The sequence below is a fragment of the Prionailurus viverrinus genome, chromosome E3, assembly GCF_022837055.1.
Source record: "Prionailurus viverrinus isolate Anna chromosome E3, UM_Priviv_1.0, whole genome shotgun sequence".
Taxonomy (NCBI): domain Eukaryota; kingdom Metazoa; phylum Chordata; class Mammalia; order Carnivora; family Felidae; genus Prionailurus; species Prionailurus viverrinus.
The window spans coordinates 594,180-614,349 of NC_062576.1; the positions used below are offsets into that span (position 1 = coordinate 594,180).

Sequence of the window (20,170 nt, forward strand, 5' to 3'; positions counted from 1 at the left end):
GGGCAGCTGCCTCCCCCACGAGCTGAGGGCCCAAGAGGCTGTGGGGCCACACCGGGAGCCACACGCTGGAGACCACTGAGCGACCACCACCCCCCATTAACCTGCAGGCCCCCCACATGGCCAGTGTCTGACCAGGGGCCAAACTCCCAGACAGGCACCCGCCTCAGGGACATTTTCCTGAACTCTGGGTCGGCCCTGAGCAGCCCCTGGCCCTCACTGGGCCCCCGTCTGGATGTGGGGTGAGGCCCCCGGAGAGCCTGAGCTCCTCGGCCGGCAGGGGTGCCCTGCCTTGGGGCCGCTGTGGGGCAGCAATTCCTGAAGTGATGTCCGTGTGGCGGCTGCCTGATGCAGAGAGGCAGCTGGGAGCTGCTGGCTTTCCCCTGTCCCACAGGCCTGTGCGGGCAGGGAGGCCGCGGTAGGCTGTCCGTGGTCCCCAGCGGGCAGTGCCGAGGCTGACCCTACTCGGGCCACAGGCTTCCTCCACGCACGCTGCTGTCCTGAGGCCCAGAGGTGACCTGGGAGGGCTCTGGCGGGCAGGTGAGACACTGCTGGCATCCAACACAGTCAAAACCCAGAGACCCGAGGGTGGCCACGGGGCTGTGTGAACAGCAGGTGCGGTTCTGAAAACAGATGCTCCTGAGAACGAGTCACTGATCCTAGGAGAACCTGTGGTCTTGTCCCGTCCTGTGCTCACTGTGCTGGGCGCCTGGCACGGGGCCAGAACAGCTCCCGGGGGTGAGAGCTCAGCTTGGCTTATGGACGGACCTGGGCACAGACCCACGCAGGACCACTGACGAGGCCGTACAGGGTGGGAGGGCAAGAAAGGAGGAGTCTTGGCCGCCAAACAACCTTGGGAGGAGACCTTCGAGCTGGGTTTTGCAGGGTGAATAGGAGTTCTTCCTGGGTGCGGAAGGACTTCGAGGCACTGCCTTACATACTAAGGCGTGGGGAAATAAAAAGATTCTGAGGACCAGTGAGCAGGCACTTAGCGGAGTTTCCAAGGATTTGTCATTCTCTTGATAAATAATTCATATTTTCTCTCCACCGGTGCCCTGACCCGGGCCCCTAAGGCAAACTGACCGCCCAATAGCCAGCCACGGGGTGCGGAGCCAGCAGAGGCCTGGGCCTGACCGGAGGTGAACAAGGACCGCTTTGTGTCTGTGCTTAGCGTGGGCCAATCTGCGAGCCCGCTTCCCACCCTCCTCCTGACTGGCTTCCAGGAGCGCCAGCACCCTCCCCCGTGGGCAGCCCAGCCAGCTTCGCGGGTCAGACCGTGACCCACCCCCCCAGAAGCTGCTAGAGCCCCTGTCTCTGCTGTAGACCCCTCGTGAGTCCTGGTGATTGGGCCCATTGTTGTCCTGCACCCCCACTGGCCTGGCTTACGGCCGACTTACTAGCAATAAGGTCCAGCCTGGCAGGGAGCCTAAGTTCTAGTGGGGAGGACACGAACGTTTCAGAGGCCACATCGTCCCGAGAGGGTTCCGGCTGAGCAAGGCGGCAGAGACGATTTGGCGACAGGCCTCTCCCCTGCTGTGTGTAGGTTCCTCCCCCCGGGGAACTGGCAGAGCGTCGCCCGCGTGCGGGCGCGGCTCCGGGCCACGTGGCAGTAGGGGGTGTGTAAGCCGTAAGGCGAGCACCAGACACGGGAAGGTCTAGGACAGAACATTCTAGCAACGGGCCACCTGTGGTCCCGTCTGAGGCCGGTGGCCCACACGGGTATGGAGAGGCCAGGGCAGGGCAGGGTAGGCTGAAGACCCGAGCAGGCACGCCCTGCTGGCCTCCCTGTGGCAGGAGCCGAGTGCGGCTTTGCGCACGGGGTAGTGTGGCGCTGCCTCAGGGCACCGGGGCTCCCTGCCGACCCTCAAGAGCACCCCGACAAGAAAGCGAGGTTTTACGGCGGTCAGCTCATTTCCCGTGGGGCTCCCTGAGTGCCTCAGCTGGGGAGGCGGGACAGGAGAAGAGCCCACGGGCAGTGGGGCGGGTGCCTCACGGGGCTTAGCCAGGAGCAGCCTTCTCCACACGGCTGGGGATGGGGCAGATCTTGTGCTCTGAGCTGCAGCAGACGAGAAGGCGTTGGCCAACAGAGGCACCGCGCAAGGACGATTCGGGGTGGCTGGGACCCAGGGCATGCGGGGGGACGCTGGGCCCCGGGGCCGGGACGTCAGTGGATGTGCCGTGATGGGGGCAGTGCTACAGTCTGCTCCGCTTCTGAGGACGCTCCCAGACCAACGTGGGCAGGCGTGGAGGACGTCCCTGAGAGCACGGGGCAGCGGGGTCTAGGGTCCTGGCAGTGAGGAAGGAGGGAGGCGAGGGTCCCAGCCGCGCACTGCCGGACGTCTCCAGAGCAGCCTGCTGACGGCATCGGCCTCCCCCAGGGCCCCGAGTCCTGGGAACCCACAAGAGACGAGGTGTGCATGTGTACGTGAGTGTGTGCACGCATGCAAGTGGGCACATGGGGAGTCAGGACCAGCACCGTCCCCCCACCAGAGCTCAGCGGGCGTGGGACCCGCTCCTCTCTGGCTGGTTGCGGGCTGTCAGCTCCTACTGGAGCAGCGACCAGGCTCCCACATAGACTGTGCGGCATATTGCCACTGTGGGGCTCAGCCATCGGCGGGGAGAACTAACGAGCATCTCGTTGTCAGGAGGACGAGCCCGCTGAGGACTCACCCTTGCAAGTACCCCTCCTCCCAAAGCCACACAAACATCCGCGGCTCGCCCGTCGCAGGGCCAGGGATCAGCATCTATCTAACCATTCCCTGCTGGCCCGTCGCAGTGCCGGGGATTGGCATCTATCTAACTGTTACCTGCTGGCCCGTCGCAGTGCCGGGGATTGGCGTCTATCTAACCTTTCCCTGCTGGCCCATCGCAGTGCCGGGGATCTGGGTCTATCCCTGCTGGCCCGTCGCAGTGCCGGGGATCGGCGTCTATCTAACCGTTCCCTGCTCACCGGTCACAATGACAGGGATTGGGGTGTAACCGCTATCTGCTGTCCCACTAGACTAGCAGCTCCACGGGGCGCGCCCCAGGCCATTTTCCTCAACTCTGTGTCTGCAGCCCCAGCTGCATAGTAGGTGCACAGAACGAGTGAGTGAAGTAGAGTGAACGAGTGACCAAACAGACAGACTCCGAGGGGCTTTAATGTGTGTAACCCACCAGCCAGGGGCATGCGGGCTCCTGAGGGTTCAGAGCAGCACCTGGCGTCTGGGTCGCCAGACGGGCCACAGTGGTGCCCGCTCGAAGGAGCAGGACCCCAGCAGGCTGTCCGGGCCGCTGCAGGTGCGCACACAGGGCTCCCAGAGGCTCAGAGGCCAGGTGCTCCGGACCCCAGGGCAGGGGAGGTCCACAAGGTGGGGTGTGCTCTGGTCCCTGCAGCGACCTGCAGGCAGGGTCGGGCACGTGGGGTTCTTCGGCTGCGATGCCGCGTCCCCCTGGGGGCCTCCGGCTGTGTCCCGAGCACGCAGCCCGCGTGCCCCCCGAGGCTCTGGGAGGGACAAGCCGATTCCACGTGTCACACGGCCATTAACCTCACAGGCCCCCTGCTGTGTGGCACACGGGCCGTCTCCAGCTTTGTGGGTTATTTTTAGAGTCAGAACAAAAATGGACCCTATTAACTGAAAACCAAATAAGCAACACCTGAACCTGGCTTTGGAGAGACTCTCCTGGGTCTTCCCAGGCATCTCTGGACAGCCCTGCCAGCCCCCAGGAGGCCGAGCTGCTGGGTCCCCGGTGGCCCAGAGCGGCCGGCGTCTGCCCTGGGCTCCCTGCCCTGCAGCACCATCCGAGTAAGCTGGTCACGCTGAGCTCCGCCACACTGAGAGCGCGTCGGACTCAATCAGCTCGAGAAGACACGGCAGGACAGGCACCCTTGGGGACAAAGTGGGGCTCCTGACCTGCAGGGTCTGTGGCCGGGAGCACTGTGTGGGGCCTTGGAGAAGGGTTTCCTCCCTCACCGACCCCAGCTGCCCCCGAGCCCCCCATGGACTGACCACCAGCCAAGACTGCATTAATTCAGGTTGACCGAAGAAGTTAACCGTCTTCTCCTGCTTTTACTTGGCACCCCGGAATCCCTCTGCTTAGCAAAATAAAAAGGAAAGGAAATTGTTAACAATTCTAAACCGGTTGCAAGAGTCTGGCAGGAAAAGGACTAAACGGGAAAAACTGAGCAAAACCTTCAGGGAGTGTGGTTCCGAGCCGGCACCTGCTGTGCCCCCGCTGTGCAGATGGGGAAGCTGAGGTCCGTGGGGGGAGCCGCCGTGGGGGACCTGGCTCACGCTGTGGCGTGCGTGTCCTTGGAGGGATCTGAGGAAGATGATCCCCTTTGTTTGAAGGCAAACGAGCAAGTCCTTTTTTGCCCCAAAATGTTCTCCCAAACAGCAATATCGACAGTGTCTTTTTGTGCTTTTCTCTGGCTATCACGGTCCCGGGGTGCCTGTCAGCGTGCGGGCCACGACTCTAATTGTCTCAGAAGAGGGGAGACTAGCAGGAGGGAAGGAAGGCAGGTCTCCGTTCCCTTGTGCTGGGAAGGAAACGGAGGCCGGCACTTCTCTCGTCTGCCTGTTTTCATTCCTCAGAAGGGAATTCTGCAGACTCTGGGTCTCCTTAAACAAGCCTTGGAGAACGAGCTGGAATACAGCCCCCCCCCCCCCCCCCCCCCCCGCCATCTAGAGTAGTTTGTTTTTCCGACCGGAGAGAAAACAGCATCACAGCAGTCACGTTGGTGCTGAACGTTCAGGCCCCTCAGGAGACGGGACACAGTGGCATCTCGTCTGTTACCTTGAAAAGAACGGCAGACCACAGAGGTTTCACTGCGCAAGGACGCGACCACACAGGTCCCTCCCTAGACGCGCTCACCCTAGACCCAGGCACTTGGCCAACCGTCTCATATCCAGACGGGACCAGAGCCGGGTGACTGAGCAGCAGGGGGCACAGCCAGGCCCACGGCCCCGCTCCCGCTGCACCCCAAGTGCCCTCCCTGCCAGGCCCCGCAAAGGCCAGTCCGCTGGCCTGTCTTCACGTCTGGGTTAGAAGCTCTTGTAACCTTCACACCTCCAAGTTCTTGTGGGACGGGCATGCCTTCCAGGGCTAAGGGCACCTGAGTACGTCTTCTGCTCGGCACACTTTATGCAGGGCCCCCCTCCCCCCATGACGAGTCTGCACTGGGGCCTCCCCAGTCTTCCCAGGCCTGCTGCCGCCCTCGCTCTCAAGGGTTCTCTGGCGTCCACACCTGCAGGTGTGGTGAGCAGCGGCAGGCTTAGTGGGCACCGGCTGGGGTGGCAGCCAAGCCCCGGGGGCCACGTCCCCTCTGCAGCCACTGAGGGCCTCGAACTTGCCATGGCAGCTCAAACAACACGGGTCAGACATCCATCACTAAAGACCGGCCGGCGTGTTTCGCCAAGTAGGCCCCCCACACTCACATGGCACCAGGGCAGGTGACAGCCACCAAAAGTAGCAAGAAATACTGACAGTGGGTTATAGGGCTGAAAGGTCACGGTGAAGTCAGCTGCCAGGGAGAGGCCCTCCTCTCTCCTTCTAGAACCTCCGCCATCCGAAAACCTGATATTAAACGGCTTAATATATCTCTTTAATGACAAGGTGGCTGTTTTCTGCTGTGTGAGTGATGGGAAGATTATCCAGGATAGAAAGGCTAATTTTTGCTTCTGTGCCTTCATTTGGTGAGTCAGGGACCCGCTGTGTGTTTAGAAGAAGGGAAAGCGTTCACCTTATCTGGTGTTTTGCCTCCTGAGGTGATCCTGGAAATGGGAACCAGGGCCCGTCCCTTCTGTGACATCTGCCCCCAGGGTATCAGCCCCCGGGCACGGAGACCTGGAGATGAGGGGGGTCACCCTGGATTAGCCAGGTAGGCCCTGAATGCAGCCTCAGGTGTCCTCGTAAGAGGGAAGAGGAACCCGAGAAAGTGATGGGACCGCCCTAGCGAAACTGCTTACGTGGTCAGGTGACAGTCTGATTTGTCGCATGGGCTGGAGCTGGCCAACTCCTACCTCGGCATGTGAGTGGGGCCGAGTCTGTTCGTTAGAAAAGACGGTGGGGCCACCTGGGTGGCTCAGTTGGTTGAGCGTCCAACTCTTGATTTCAGCTCAGGTCATGACCTCACAGTTGTGAGATCGAGCCCCGAGTCTGGCTGGGCATGGAAGCTGCTTGGGATTCTCTCTCCCCCCCACCCCCGTCCCTCCCCTACTTGTACATGCACTCTCTTTCCCTCTGAAAAAAAAAAAAAAGTAAAGATGGTCAAGGACCAGAGCACTGGGGACAAGAGCAAGTGCAAAGGGCCTGCGGCAGCAACACACAGACTCCACCAAGTTCTGCCCGTTCACAGCGCGATGGACAGATGGTGACAAGTGGTACTGGGGTGGCAGCAGGGCCGCATGGTGATACAGGGTCCGTTGGGAGTGCCGCGGGGGGCCCTGGGGGCACGAGGTGGTGCTGATCACACACCCTGGGTGGGATCCCCTCGGGCGCAAGGTCCCAGAGGGAGCCGCGCTGGCGGCCACATTGCACATCCCCGGCCGGTGAGGGTGTTGGTGGAGAGCCCGGGATCGGCTAGGTCACCAGCCTGTTCACGCAACAGGCCGAGCAGGGAGCCCGGCGGCCCTGGCAGGCTGTGGGCATGCAGCGGCGGGGACGAGCGCGTCTCCAGCCACATGGTTGTGCAGGGACATCGGTGGGTGCGCCTCCTGGCGGTCCCTCCCACGGCCTCTAAGCTGGCATCTTCCCTCTGCTCCCGTCCAGCAGGCTCGGGCGGTGTGGCCGTGCCTCTCCTTCACACACAAAAGGTTTTTATGTGGCTGTCTCTGGGCCTCAGTTTCCCACCTGCACTCAGGGATCTTGGGGGGGGGGGGGCCTTAGCTCTGACCAGGATGCCTGAAACCGCTGTGTGACGGCTATCTGGGCCCCTCCTGGGTCCCCTTCTCTGGAGTCTGACCTCACAGGGTGCTGTCGGTTCCATTCTGGCTCTCACGCCCCACTCGGCCGGCCTCGGACCCGTACTCGCCGCGTGGAACCTGCTGACCAGGCAGGCGTTTCGCTCCCCCGAGCGGGACTGGATGCTTCCTCCCCTCTGTGTAAGCCCAGCAGCGTGGCAGCAGGGGTGGAAAGGACCACGGAGGCATCACCTCCGAGCGGCCTCACCTGCCACACTGCTCCGAGGGGGCTGCGGGCTCCCCTGTTCCCCAGCAGCCCGGCGAGGGTGGGGATCAGGGCAGACAGACCCTTCTCCGCCAGCTGTTTTCCTCAGGAGTCAGCGGAGTGAACGCGTCCCCGCCCAGTCCTCACCCAGCCTGCGCATCGGAGGCACACTGGGTTGAAGCAGGGCCGTGGACCTGAGCACAGGGCCTTCCTGTGGCAGCTGAGACCTCGCTGGCTGGCTGGCTGGCTGGCTGTCACTTGGCTGTGGATGGGGACCCTTCCCAGGCGGTCGTCAAGGTGTGGGGAGTGAATCCACACAAAGTGCTCAGCAAGATGTTCAGCTCATAGTAAGAGCCGGGTGTCTCTTGGCTTTTCTTCCCCCACAGGCTTTGGTTAAAAGCTGCCAATTTCCTGTATTTTTAACCAAGCACAAGATTTCTGTTTTCCCACAACCTAAGGAACACTGAGACGTTAATAGTGACGGTGGGAACTGGGTCAGGGGGCGTAAGTGCAGAGGAGGACGTGAGTGGTCGTCGCGGTTGCTGGAGTCCCGCCCGGGGAGCCTGGCCCTGACTCAGCTCCAGGCCCGTGGGGTGTCCTAGCCCCCAGAGGTGGTTCTGATCCGGGAGAAAACACAGACGTGCAGTGCCGGCTGGAGCCATGTCTGACTTTGGGGGCCCCTGAAGAGAACCCAGGACCTGCCGTTTCTAGCCGTGTGATTCGGCACATGCCTCTTCCGTTCCCTGACCTCAGACTTCCTTGTCATTGAAGGGGGGACAGGGACCAAAGCCTCGGAGGCTCATGTGATTCTTACCGGATTCTGCCTCTTTGGCTTCTGTGAAAACAGCGGTGCCTTCTTCTCAAAATGCTCTGCGTCAGGTCTTAAAAGTCTAATGAAGGGAGCCGTGATGGCAGGACCAGATCTGAGGAAGCAGGCCGCATTCCACAGCCTCCCCAAAGCTGCTACGTCACCGTGTCTCCCTACCACTCTGGTGTTGCCAAAGGTTCTATATTCCTTGCCTGTGCAGCTGGTGCAGACGACCTCACAGTTAGCGGCTTAAAGCAACACGAACGTGTTCTCGCACAGTTTGGGGGGTCAGCAATCTAAAAGGGACCTGCAGGCTGTTCCTTCTGCAGGCCCTCGGAGAGAACGTGTTTCCTTGCCGAGGAATGCAGGTGGCCTCCAGAAACTGGAGGAGGTGAGAAAACAGATCCTCTCCCCGAGGCTCCCTCTTGGAAGCTACCATGTGGCCTCTTCTGCAGTCAGATCTCCTTCTGTCTCCTTCTCATAAGGACCCTGGGGATGGCATACAGAATAATCTCCCCATCTCAAGGTCGCCAACTTAATCATAACTGCAAAGTCCCTTTTGCCATGTACGGAGATTCAGACCACAGACTTTCTGGGAGAGGCCAACATAGTAGTCATTCTCACTGTAGTATAAAGCACATGATCAGTTCTTCTTGTGCTTCCTTCCGAGCTAAGGGAAGCAAGTCCCTCTACGGGAAGGGATTTGGTACGGTCAGCTCCGGAGAGGAAGGACAGAGGGAATGGGAAAGTGTAGCCCCCAAAACTGGTCCTGAGCAGCCCCTTGCCACGGTTTAGCCGGCTTGGGCTTAAAGGTGTCAGGGTGCTCGGGGTACCCCCGGGGGCTGCCCTGGGACCAGCCCGTTCCCTTCCCCGGGATCCGGGCCTCCTGAATGCACCAGGCTCTGCCCTTCTTCCCGCCCTGACCCTCGGTTGCTGATGCCAAGGACTGACTGCACCTGATCCCTCAGCTGCTGTTTTCCGAGGGAAGTCAGCCATACACCTTTCCATTTCCCTGCCCGCTCAGCCCTGCCCGAGGCCGGGTGGGGCCCACCCTGACCTCGAGGCCCATCAGGGTGGGGCTCTGAGGCTCCCACTGCTCCCCGGGTCGGGGGCAGTGACCCCGTGGGGGGCGGGGGTTAGGGGGTGGCCAGACTAGGAGGCTCCTCCCATCCCTGAGCCCCTCGGAGTGCCTGCCACCCACCCCTGCCCTCTCAGTCACCAGGGGAGGACCGTGCCTTCCCGGTGCCGTGCTCCCGGTGCCGGCTGCCTGGTCTCCCCACCCCTCCTCCCAGGCCAGGCGCAGGCTGTGGGTGCCGAGCCAACCCCCACAGTACCCGATAGCATCTCCCTTGCGCATTTCCACGGCCCACGCCCCCGGAAGAGGCCCAGGTGGGCCGCGCCCTCGCCTGACCCCCACACCCCGGCCCAACTTCCGCCTCAGCGCCTGGAGAAGGAGAGGCGGCCGGGCGACCGGGTGCAGCTGAGCGAGGGGTCCCGCCGGGTGCGGCGGGCTCAGTACTTTTCCGAAGCGCTTCCCCAAATGGCTGGCTCGGCGGCAGCTCCGGCTCTCTGGGGACTCTGGGGACGCGCAGGAGGTGGCGGGAGGCTGGCATACCTCCCCCCCCCCCCCCCGCCCCGGGAGGGGGGGGACCGTGTCCCTCCCCTGCCTGCCCAGCGTGAGGCCGGCTCTACAGACAGCAACGACACCCGGCTCTCGGACCCCCCAGGTTCTCCCCGCAGGCAAGCACACCCTGCAGGAGTCGGGCTGCGGCTCCGGCGGGCGAGGGGCCGGGCGGACCCCACGCTTGTCCCGCCGGCGCACGGCTAGGTTTCCGCGATGCTGGGTGGTCTCGGCACAGACCTTCAGCGGTGAGACCAGCAGGGAGCCGGCCTCGCCCTTGGGCACCCTCACCAGGTAGTCCCGAGCGTCTTCCTGCCAGCCCCGGCTTCACGCTCCCCGCTTGCGTGCGAGCGCTGACCCCTTGGGCGACCGGAGCCACAGACAGCCGGCCACGCCCAGAGCCCTGTTCTCCTTGCGGGGGTGGAGATGCACGGAACGAACCCGTTTGACAGCTGGAGCAACGGAGGGTCTGGAAGTCTAGCACACTCGCCCCCCCCCCCCCGCCCCCCCAGTTGGCGATGGGTGCTGACCTGGGCGCTTTCACTCCCACCCAAGGGCACGAATGACTGGAGAGGCCCACACCAAGCCTACCTTCCACCCTGCGTGCCCCTCGTATCTTTGCGTGTTGCCTGAGCGCCCAGCCTGGCCCTTATCAGGACGGGTTAAGCTAGGACCCCTACCCAACTTGCTCACAGCCTATAGGAGCCTTAAAATCACCCAGGGGTATTTCACATATCTGGAGGCATGCCCAAAGAGCACAGAGGCCCCAGGGGCACCTCGCAGCCTCTCAGGAGTGAAGACAGCTACTGAGCACACAAACAGCACTTCATCACCACCTCTCTGCACGTCCAGGGTCATTCTGCACAGGGGTATCTGGAGGCCAAGACAGCCAGGCGGAAGGCTCGTGTGTGGCCTTGGGGTTGCGGGAAAGAGCTGCCTCTCTGTGTAAACAGCCTGGGGACGGAGGTCACTGGAAAAAGCCCTGAGGTGGAAAATGTGAGGGAACCAGGAACTGTTCTGGAACTTGGTCACAGGGCTTCCGAGAAGTGGCTGGTCTCTTCGAAGAGTAGCAGGGCTCAGAGCCACCCGCTTTTCACGTGTTTGACCTGATCAGAGGAGTGGGCTGGAGTAAGGGAGAAATGAACAGAAGCCCAAGCACTGGTAAACAGAAATGCTCACGTGTTAGCGTTACATATCAAGCCGCTGTGATCACATCAGGCACATCAGGCAATAAGGGGTCAGTATGCAGTAGGAATAATGGTTGTGGAGGGGAGAGTGGTGACGCTGATGGTGATGATGATGACACTGGTACAAACTGAAGAAACGAGGGTGGGAGGAGCTCAAGGCCGTGGACCGGTTTGTGCCCCTTCGCCGTCCTCCCTCCATCAATGTTTCATTTGTTTATGGCACACCCGTTCTAAAGCGGGCGCTTGGCTAGGCACTCCTGTCCCCAGACCCTGCAAACAGTGGTCTAGTATAGCAGTGGTAAGCTCCTCCGTGGGAGGCCTGGGCAGGGGTGGGGTTGGGACAGATCTTGGGAAGGATGGAGAAGGCGATTGCCCGTGGAAAGCCCGGCACAAAGGTGCAGAAGTGGGAAAGGCCTGGGGCTGGGGCTGGGAGTGGTCTGGTGATGGAGCCACAGGGGTGAGGAGAGAGGAGGGCAGAGCTGGAGACGGTTAGGAGGTTTGTGCGGGCAAAAGTCCTGGGTTGGAGGTGGGTGCCACAGATATGGGGTGATGGGGGGCACGTTTGGGAGGCTGAGCCTGGCCAGCAGCCTGTGGCTTCACCCACCCTCGTGGCCTCTCCCTCCCGCCTGGGCCCCCTGCACCTGCCCGGGGCTCACAGCCATAGGCGCACTGAACTGGCCAGAAGGCCTCGGGGCTGAGGGCCCAGGACCCACGGCCTGGCCACAGAGCCTGGGCTGGGCCTCCCCCGGACCGCCCGTCCGCTGCCAGGCCAGGAGCAGAGCAGCAGCGGCGGGATGTGCTTAAGACTGGAATCACATCAGTCACACCCATCTCTGGCCCGGAGTCTCTTCCACCACAAATGCGAGGAAAGCAAACTGTCCTTCCATGACGCCCAAGGCTCCTTCGCAGCCGCCTGCATGGCCGTGCCAGAGAGGAGGCAAAGGACCAGGCCCTATTCTCTCTGAGACCCTCCTGAAGCCCTGTCATGGCGAGGCGTGACTGTGAGTGTGTGTCTATGTGTGTGTGCACCTGTGTGCACACTGGGGGGTGCAGCAGGCAGGCAAAACTCTGGGCCCTCAGCGACCCTCAGGGTCGTCACCAGACCTGCCCCCTGGACTCACCCCCTGGATAGGGTGAGGACAGGTGGCCCCCAAGGGTGGGGAGGTCTGTGCTGCCCAGCAAGGCCAGCCGTAGCCCCTGAACGGGCCTCTTAGGGCTGGAACATCATTCAAGCCTCCACCTCACTGGCCAGGTCACACGTGATTCTCCCCACCCTGCGTTTTCCAGCATGGAGAAGGTCCCCGACATTTGGTAAATTCTTACCAGGTGGAGGGCTGAGTTAGTCCCTGCCCCCAGCCTGGAAGGTGGACATGGTCCTGCAGGTACGGGCAGGGGCACAGAACAAAGCTGGATTTAATGCAGGGAGCGTTTTTTGCTCTGACGTGATTTTGGAAATTCCCTGCTTGCCGAGGTCAAACACTTGCAGTCGTCATGCGTCCCTGCTCCCCAGGCGTCGGCTCAGTATCTGTGCTTACACAATGCCGTTCGCCTGTATAGACTATAGAGAGTCCTGTGTGTGATTCCCTGTCCCCTGGCTGGGGCGGAGGGTCACGTGTTACTCCTTCGGGGCCTGTCTGCAGCTCACTGTGGGGCGTGGATGTCCGAGCCCGGGGGTCCCAGAGTTCTTCTGTCTGCCCGGGAGGAGATGTGGAGGCCAGGAGTGCACGCACGGCCAGCCGGGGGCTGCCCCGCCTTGCTCACCCCACCACACATGCTGCAGGTGGGGCAGCAGCTGGGGCTGGGCTCTGGCTTCGTGCGGGGCCATCGTGGGGTGACCCACAGCAGTGCTCCAAACAGAACCCTCCTGTCTGCCCACCGGTCCGGGAGGGTCCGGGGTGAGCCTCAGGTCACCCCCACCAAGGCACCAGGAAAGTTTTGCGAGGGAGTTTGCCTTTGAGCAGCGGTTAGAAACGGCTTGCACTGTAGGCTTTAACCAGCAGTTCCCAAAAGTGCACAGCGTGGTAACGTACTACGAAAAAAACGGGCTCTGTAGTCGGTGTAGTGCTAAGAAACAGAGCGGCTGCAGGCCTTATCAGGGCCTTTATGGTGGTAATATGCACTGTTGAGACCCCAGAGGGTGCTCTACTAAGCATGTTCCCCAAACGCCAACCTCTCAGAGAGCTCCTTTTGTGCTAGAAGCCCCTGGACCTGGTTGGGTGGGACCCATATTCGGGAATGCTGACTTAGCCTTCGGGAGACATGAGAGGAAGCCTGTTCTGGGAAGACGGAACAGTGACAGCAAAGGCAGCAGAGTGGAGACAAGTCGGAAATAGCAGATGGCCCTCACTCCAGCTCAGGAGAGGGGAAGGGGGGCAGAGGGAGCTGCCTACGGGGGGCGGGAGGAGGCCGACTGTACAGTCCCCAACGGCAGGTGCCTGGTGGAAAATGTACCACCTCTTTGGGCTTCAGAGAGGGGTCCCACAGGTGGCCCCCAAGGAGCTTCGCAGACTCCTTCACATCCCCCGCCCCCCAGGGGGACACTGTCTGGGCGGGGATGCTGGTGGGAGGCTGAGAGCAGCCAGAGGGACAAATGGCGCCGCCTGAGTCTGGCCCCAGCTCACGCCCCAGGGAGGTCCCCTTGCTCTGTGTCGGGGTGACTCCTGTGATGCCCTTGGCCCTCTGCCATCCACACACTCCCTAGGCTCAGGGGCCGGGGGCCGCCTGGCCATCTGCCTTTCTGGAGGATCTGTGTTTGGCCGGTGGTGCGGACCTGCTGGTGGGCTGAGCGGTATTTAGTAACCGGCTCCCTCGTGGGGGAAAAGCCTGCCTGGAGAGTTTGCACCTCCTCGTTGGCTCACGTCATGCTCCCAGGAAGAGGTCACTGAGGGGGGCTGCGGGGGCACGCGTCACCTCTGCTTGCCCCTGCGGATGCAAGGTGGGTAACAGCCCGAAGAAGAAACTGTCGAACGTCATTAAATAACCGGCCAGTGGTGCGATTTAAATACTTGTCACTTATAAAAGGTCACTTCTAGGCACCACGATCTCACAGTTCATGAGTTCAAGCCCCACACCGGCCGTGTGTCGACAGCACAGAGCCTGCTTGGGATTCTCTCTCTCGCTCGCTCTCTGCCCCTCCCCCACTCACATTTGTTCGCTCTCTCAAAATAGATAAACTTTTTAAATAAGTAAATAATACAATGTGGCTCATGTTTATAAAATGACTTTAACAACCAGTTCACGAAATTCTTGCCAGTTTGACAGCCGGCTTTTTCGCCAGCCAGGACAAGCCTCCTGCACCCTTTCACCGGAGGGTTCGCACAGTGATGAAAAACCCTGTTTTCTTTAGGCAGACGAGGGAGCAGGAGACGCCCCCTGACTTCTTTTATTTCTCTGACTACGAGAGGCACAACGCAGAGATCGCTGCCTTCCACCTGGACAGGTGAGCCCTCCCGCCTGCACCCCGGGCCTGAGCACCGTGCGGGTGGGCCCGAATAGCTCTCCCGACACCCTGCCGAGGTGTTGGGAATCCTATAATTAGCCCCATTGTACAGATGGGAAAACCGAGGCACGTAAGCCTCTGCCGCACAGAGCTGGAGTCTGGCCTGCAGATGTTACAACACCCTGCGGTAGGGCCCACACCACGAACGGTGCCAGACAGGAGATCCTCGGGAGCAGTTGGGGATCAGAGTGTGGACGTGGCCCGTTGAGAATAACAAAGGATAGAGCAGAAAGGACTATGAGTGCTGGGAATTTTAACCCAGAGTGTTTCAGGGTGGAACCTCTGGGGCCACGGTGACACCAAGGGACATGAGCCTCCTCCCCCATCACCCATCTTCTGGGCTGGCTCTACTGGGCAGAACGTGAATTCCTCCCTGGGCTCCACGTGGCCCCTTGCTGCAGGCGAGGTGGGCAGTGGTGTCGGGGGCCGTGGGGGGGGGGGGGGCCTCTCAGCAGCCACCCTGCTGGCCCAGAGATCCCTGCCCTGCAGGGACAGTCACGGGGCTGGGTCTCGAGTCAGTTCCAAGAGTCTAGGGGGAGGAGCCTCCCCGACCGCCCCGCAGGGTCCTGACCTCCAGCTCGGGGTGTGCCCTAGGCTGCAGCTTCCAGGTCACCCAGGCTGGTTAGAATGCAGATTCCCGGTCTCCACCCCAGACCCTCTCTCTACACCACACGATTCGTGTGCGCACTCAAGTTTGCAAACCCTACTTTGCTTTGTTTTTCAAAGATCAAAAATCTTGTTTGGGGGCCACAGAAACCCCAAGTTAGATTTTCAACAATGTCAACTATTGTGCAGCCTAAACCCAGAAAAAGGCCTTTCTGTGAAAGGAACAGTTGCCACGAAGCCAATGAGGGTTCCTCATTCGGAAAGGTGAGGCCTGTTGATGACGCAGGACAGCTCACGCAGCGGGCGGAGGGCGGGCGGCACGCAAGACGCCCACACTCCCCACGCGCAGCCGCTGCCCCCAGAGGCCGCTGCAGGCCCATCGGCGTCCCGTTTAAGTGAGCGAGTGCAGCGCAGTTAGAGAGCGTCCCATTAAAAGCAGCTAATTTAACGTTGTTCCGACCTGAGCCCTGAGGGCCCAGGCACTGGCAGGCCAGTGCTGGGAAGTAGAACACCACCCACCGTGGTCCTCGTGGGGCCCATTTTCGTTGGTGCCTGACGGCACCAGTCAGAGCTGTGGGCCCCGCGTTGGGCCTAGCGGGACTCAGAGACGGGAGCGTTCACTCCGCACCAGCCTAGCGAGGGCCGGGGCACGGAGGTGAAGACCCTTCCCCTGTCACTTTCCCGCCAGGATCCTGGACTTCCGCCGGGTCCCTCCGGTGGCCGGCAGGATGGTCAACATGACCAAGGAAATCCGGGACGTCACGAGAGACAAGAAGCTGTGGAGAACCTTCTTCATCTCTCCAGGTAACCTGCACTCGGGGAGGCCCCTTTCCTGGCTCACTGCACACAGAACAGCGAGCTTAGTTACCTTTACGGAGAAGAAGAAAAAAAAAATAGTTTCTTCTTGCATAATGCGGCCCACCGCCTTCACGGGACCACCCAAGGGCTGCCCCTTCCACTTTGGGGTGTAGCTACATCACGGTGTCAAAAGCCTGCCAGAAATGGCCAAGTCATCATCATGGAATTGATCCCCTGGGCTGGGCACGGAGGTGTTTTCCTACCATTTGTTTTAAAGGGAGATGAGTGCATTTTTGAAAATTCTCAGCCTCCCCAGAGAGTCTCCTCCAAGTGGTCCGGCTGGAGCAGACCTCTGTTCCCTGAACTTCCTCCCGGATTTAGGCACCACCACCCTGCCCCCGCCCCCCACAGCAAGACCCTCACACAGCAACAAGGGCTCCTCTGCCTCCCTCCCCCGGCTCAGCAGGGAGAGCGAGGAGAGTGGCGGCCTCCCCTGGCGCCCTCGAGGGCCAGCACAAGGGCCTGCCACAGAGCGGTGCTAATCATCAGTGTCAGACGCACACAGACTCCTGCCCTACCGAATCACCTGCCCCAGGAGCTTTTCGATGTGGCATTCAGGGCTCTGCGATCTGTCCGTCCGTGCCTGTGAGCACTTCCTTTGGGCCAGGCCCCGTGCTGAGCACCCCGTGCTTGCTGGGCCTGAGGGTGGGGACACCTTCTACCTCGTATTCGGTTCTGGAAGGTCCCGGCGATGGCAGAGAAGTGGAGTGCGGTGATAAGTGGCACCCACCCCGAGACAGATACCCTCCTGGTGGTGGGTCCATCTGTCAGTTCGTGCACATAAAACCCACGTAGAGGTTATGTGCCCCTGCCCCCTGTGCTGGCAGCGTCTCACCACCCGACCAGAAACCAAAGGGGAGGGGGCTTGGAGGGCTTCTCATCAGCCTTGTCTAAGCCTGCCCAAGGCTGCAGGCTGCTTGGACGCCCCCGGTGACGGGCAGCCCGTCGGCTCAGAGGTAATTCAGCTCCTGTCTGCACAGCCTGAGTTGCTGGAAAGGACCTTCTTTTCCAAGGGTGAACACCTGCCTCTCCAACCTTGGGTTCTAGTACTTTCCCCTGGAATCCCCACCCACCCACCCCCGAGACAGCAAGCTCCTCCTCCACCTCAGCCTGTCAGGAACTCTGGGATCTCTCGTCCTCCAGCCTGGACGTCCCCAGCACCTTCACCGTCAGCCGCCCTTGCTGCCCCGGCTGCTGCCCCACGTGGCGATGAGCCCTCCGAGTCGAGGCTGGCCGCGCTCACAGGCCCCCCAGGCCACGCCCACAGGACACTAGGCCACGCCCTCCGGGCCACGGCCACGCCCGCACGGCCCAGGCCACACCCACAGGGCACTAGGCCACGCCCTCTGGACCACGGCCACACCCACACGATCCCAGGACACGCCCTCTGGGCCATGGCCACGCCCACAGGCCCCAGGCCACGCTCTCCAGGCCACGGCCACGCCCACAAGAGCCCTCCGGACCACGCTCACGCCCACACGGCCACAGGCCACGCCCTCCAGGCCACGGCCACGCCCGCACGGCCCGGGCCACACCCACAGGGCACTAGACCACGCCCTCCAGACCACGGCCACACGGCCCCAGGCCACGCCCCCGGGCCACGCCCACGCCCACACAATGCCAGGTCACACCCACAGGACACTAGGCCACGCCCTCTGGACCACGGCCGCGCCCACACGACCCCAGGCCATGCCCTCCGGACCACGGCCACGCCCACACAGCCCAGGCCACGCCCACAGGACCCCCCCCCCCCCCCCCCCCCCCGGCCGCTGCCCCCTGTCAGTGGTCTTTCCGATTCTCATTGCAGCATTTCTAGTGACGTCGTTCAGTGTTCAGAACTTAAGATGAAACACGCCCGCTCCCCCGCGCCCATCACCCGGTTTCCCCGTTAGAGGGATGCTCCTCCACCTGTCTGACCTGGACGAGTTCTGGGGCCTCGATCACAGAGCCCGCCGAGAGACTGTTCTGGTGCCGGCGGAGGGGCCGAAAAGGCCTGTTGCTGCTGAGAGCGGGCCGTGGGTGCACTCGGGCAGGATAATGTCCCCTCAGCCTGAAACAAGTTTGTACCCCCGTGAGCAGCCCCCAGCCCCCTCAGACAAGGCTGCTGCTGCCCGCAAGGCCTGCACCGCGGGCGCCGTGTCCTCCACCTTAGCCACCACACGGCAGGGATGTTCTAGGCGATTCTACCGCAGCAAGGGAACACGGACATGACTGGGCACCTGCGGTATGCCAGGCACTGGTATGCACCTGCTGTGGGATTCCACCTTTAATTCTTAGGCCAGCCTGTGGGGGCGGGTTGTTTCCTCACCCCCCCCTCCCCATTTTAGGCATTTTGTTGAGGTACGATTGGCATGGTGTAGACAGTATCAACATGCGAAGTTCGAGGAGTTTTGACACGAGCAGAGAAGCAACGAACTGGCCCGTCTGCCCCGGTCCCATCCTGCCCTGTACCCCCAGCAGCGCTATCTGCTTTCCGTATCTGAGGGTTTCTTTGCTTCTTGTATGGTTTTGCACAGTGGGGGTGACCGGCGGTCTGTCTGTCTTCTGTTGCTCGACAGCACTCTTCTGAGGTCCCTCCACATCGCCGTGTGGTGTCTTGCATGTTGCTCTTTATGTCAGGGTCCCGTGGCCCTGGGTGGGTGCATCCCATGTCGTTTACCTGGTCATCTGGTGATGGGCACCGCCGAGAGGGGACTCAGTAACCCGCCCCAAATGAAGTGGAGGAAATGTCAAGAGAGGAAAATGAGTCAAGAACTTTCTACACTTTGCTTTCTTGGTGCACAGCGGCCTCCCTGCAGGAACCCCGCTTCTGGGTCTCGAGGTCTCACCGGGGCGCATGGCAGCTTTGCCGGGGGCTCTCAAAGGGGCCACGGAGCCACCAGTGTCCAGAATCCCGGCGCTGAAGTCCCACATGTGGTGGGTGAAGAAGGGTGTGGATCCCTTCCTATAAACAAAAGGCGGAATCGGTTCCTAGTCTAAGCAGATACGTCTTCTTTCAGGAGAGCAGCTAAGCGCCCCCGCCAAGCAACAGTGCAGAGACAGGCTGGGTTGGAACCCAGTTGTGCCAAGCCCCACAAAAGTCTTTGTACTTTACGGTAAATCTCCATGGACACATCTCATACATCCTGGAAGGTACACGCATCCGTGGGTTTCTACAAGGGGAACCCACCTACGTAAACACCTCTAGGACAAGACACAGACTGTGAGCAGCTCTGGGAGCCCCTCCTGTTCCCTCCCAGCCACTCAGCCCCACATCTTTCAAGTGACTCTTTTTCCTGCTACGCAGGCCTGGGTCTGGCTGGGTAGGCACAAGGCCTCTACCCACACGTTGTGGACACAGCGTCCAGTTTAAATGCGCACGAGGGTAAGAAGTGTCCCCAGAGCTGTGCCCGGACACCTTCAGGTCACTCCTGAGCGATGGTGGTTCCCCAGCATTCCAGCCCCACCTGAGAGCCACCCACACCAGATCCATCCAGGTGGGGTTAGGACGGTAAGCGTCCCGTTCTTCTCGACCCTCCTCCCGGCCGTGCAAAGGCCGGGAACACTCCCGGTCCCAATGCTCAGCCCTCGAGCCGCATGCTTTCCAGCTCCACAGAGACCAGGTTCTCGCTCGGGGTCGCCCGTCCTGCCCCCACCCCCCCGAGGTCCCCGGAGTTGGAGGCGGTGGCCCCAGAGTGGCAGGGAAGCAGGTTCTCCTGGGCTGACTCTGGCCCCCACCTTCTCCCCGCCGTCTGCTGAGACGTCATCGCTGAGACGAGAAAGGGCTCATGTCCCCTCCTCCCCCTCCCCCTCCCCCGTCCAAGTGCGGGGGTGACCTAGTGACCGCTCACCTGCACTGCCCTCTGACTCAGTGTCAGACATCTGATCTTACCCGCATTTCCTGTTTAATACTCCCAAGCCCATGAGCAGGCACTACCGGGGCCCTCATTCAGGTGGGGAAACCGAGGCACAAGGAGGTGAAACACCACACCGATTTTGCACCTCTGGGCAGTGTTCTGGGCCCCACCCTGGCTGCTCCTTCAGAAACCAGATCTGGATGTCTGACGAGGACCGTGCTGTGCACTTAAGAAATGCCTTTCTCTCTGAGCAAAGCCAGCTTAGGCTCTTAGCTTAGCAAATCCCAGAGCTCCGGCCAACAGGATCAGATAGATTGTCCCCCTGAAAGTGGGGCTCCTCGGTTATGGCTACACTGTGTGTCGGGGGGTCGCTGATGAACTGCGTCAACACGCAGGCGAGACCACAGACTGACCTTTCCCAGACTGTCCTCACAGCAATTCCCCAGCACCGGCTCGGGGATCATGAGGTCAGGGGCAGGAAGAGAGAGGCAGGCGATCCAGGCGGAGACTCCCGTGTGCCGGCCCCCCATCTCCTCTGGACGGCTGCCCGTGGAGACTGCCCACCAGATACGGAGACTGCGGCTAGAAGGGCCTGCCAGGCTCACGTCAGGA

The 20,170-nt window shown here is 61.4% G+C and overlaps 1 protein-coding gene and 1 long non-coding RNA gene across 2 annotated transcripts in view; one reads left to right on the plus strand and one right to left on the minus strand.

Annotated features, from left to right (window-relative positions):
- LOC125154464 (uncharacterized) overlaps window positions 1–20,170 on the minus strand; it is a 104,984-nt gene that overhangs the window by 34,558 nt on the left and 50,256 nt on the right. The gene's annotated exons all lie outside the window — the stretch shown is intronic.
- The window catches only part of FAM20C (FAM20C golgi associated secretory pathway kinase), a 47,355-nt gene that overhangs the window by 22,036 nt on the left and 5,149 nt on the right, over window positions 1–20,170 (plus strand). Inside the window, exons 4-5 of the mRNA XM_047838810.1 lie at window positions 14,106–14,198; window positions 15,553–15,668. Coding sequence (XP_047694766.1) covers window positions 14,106–14,198; window positions 15,553–15,668 — 209 coding nt within the window. The remainder of the gene's footprint in view (window positions 1–14,105; window positions 14,199–15,552; window positions 15,669–20,170) is intronic.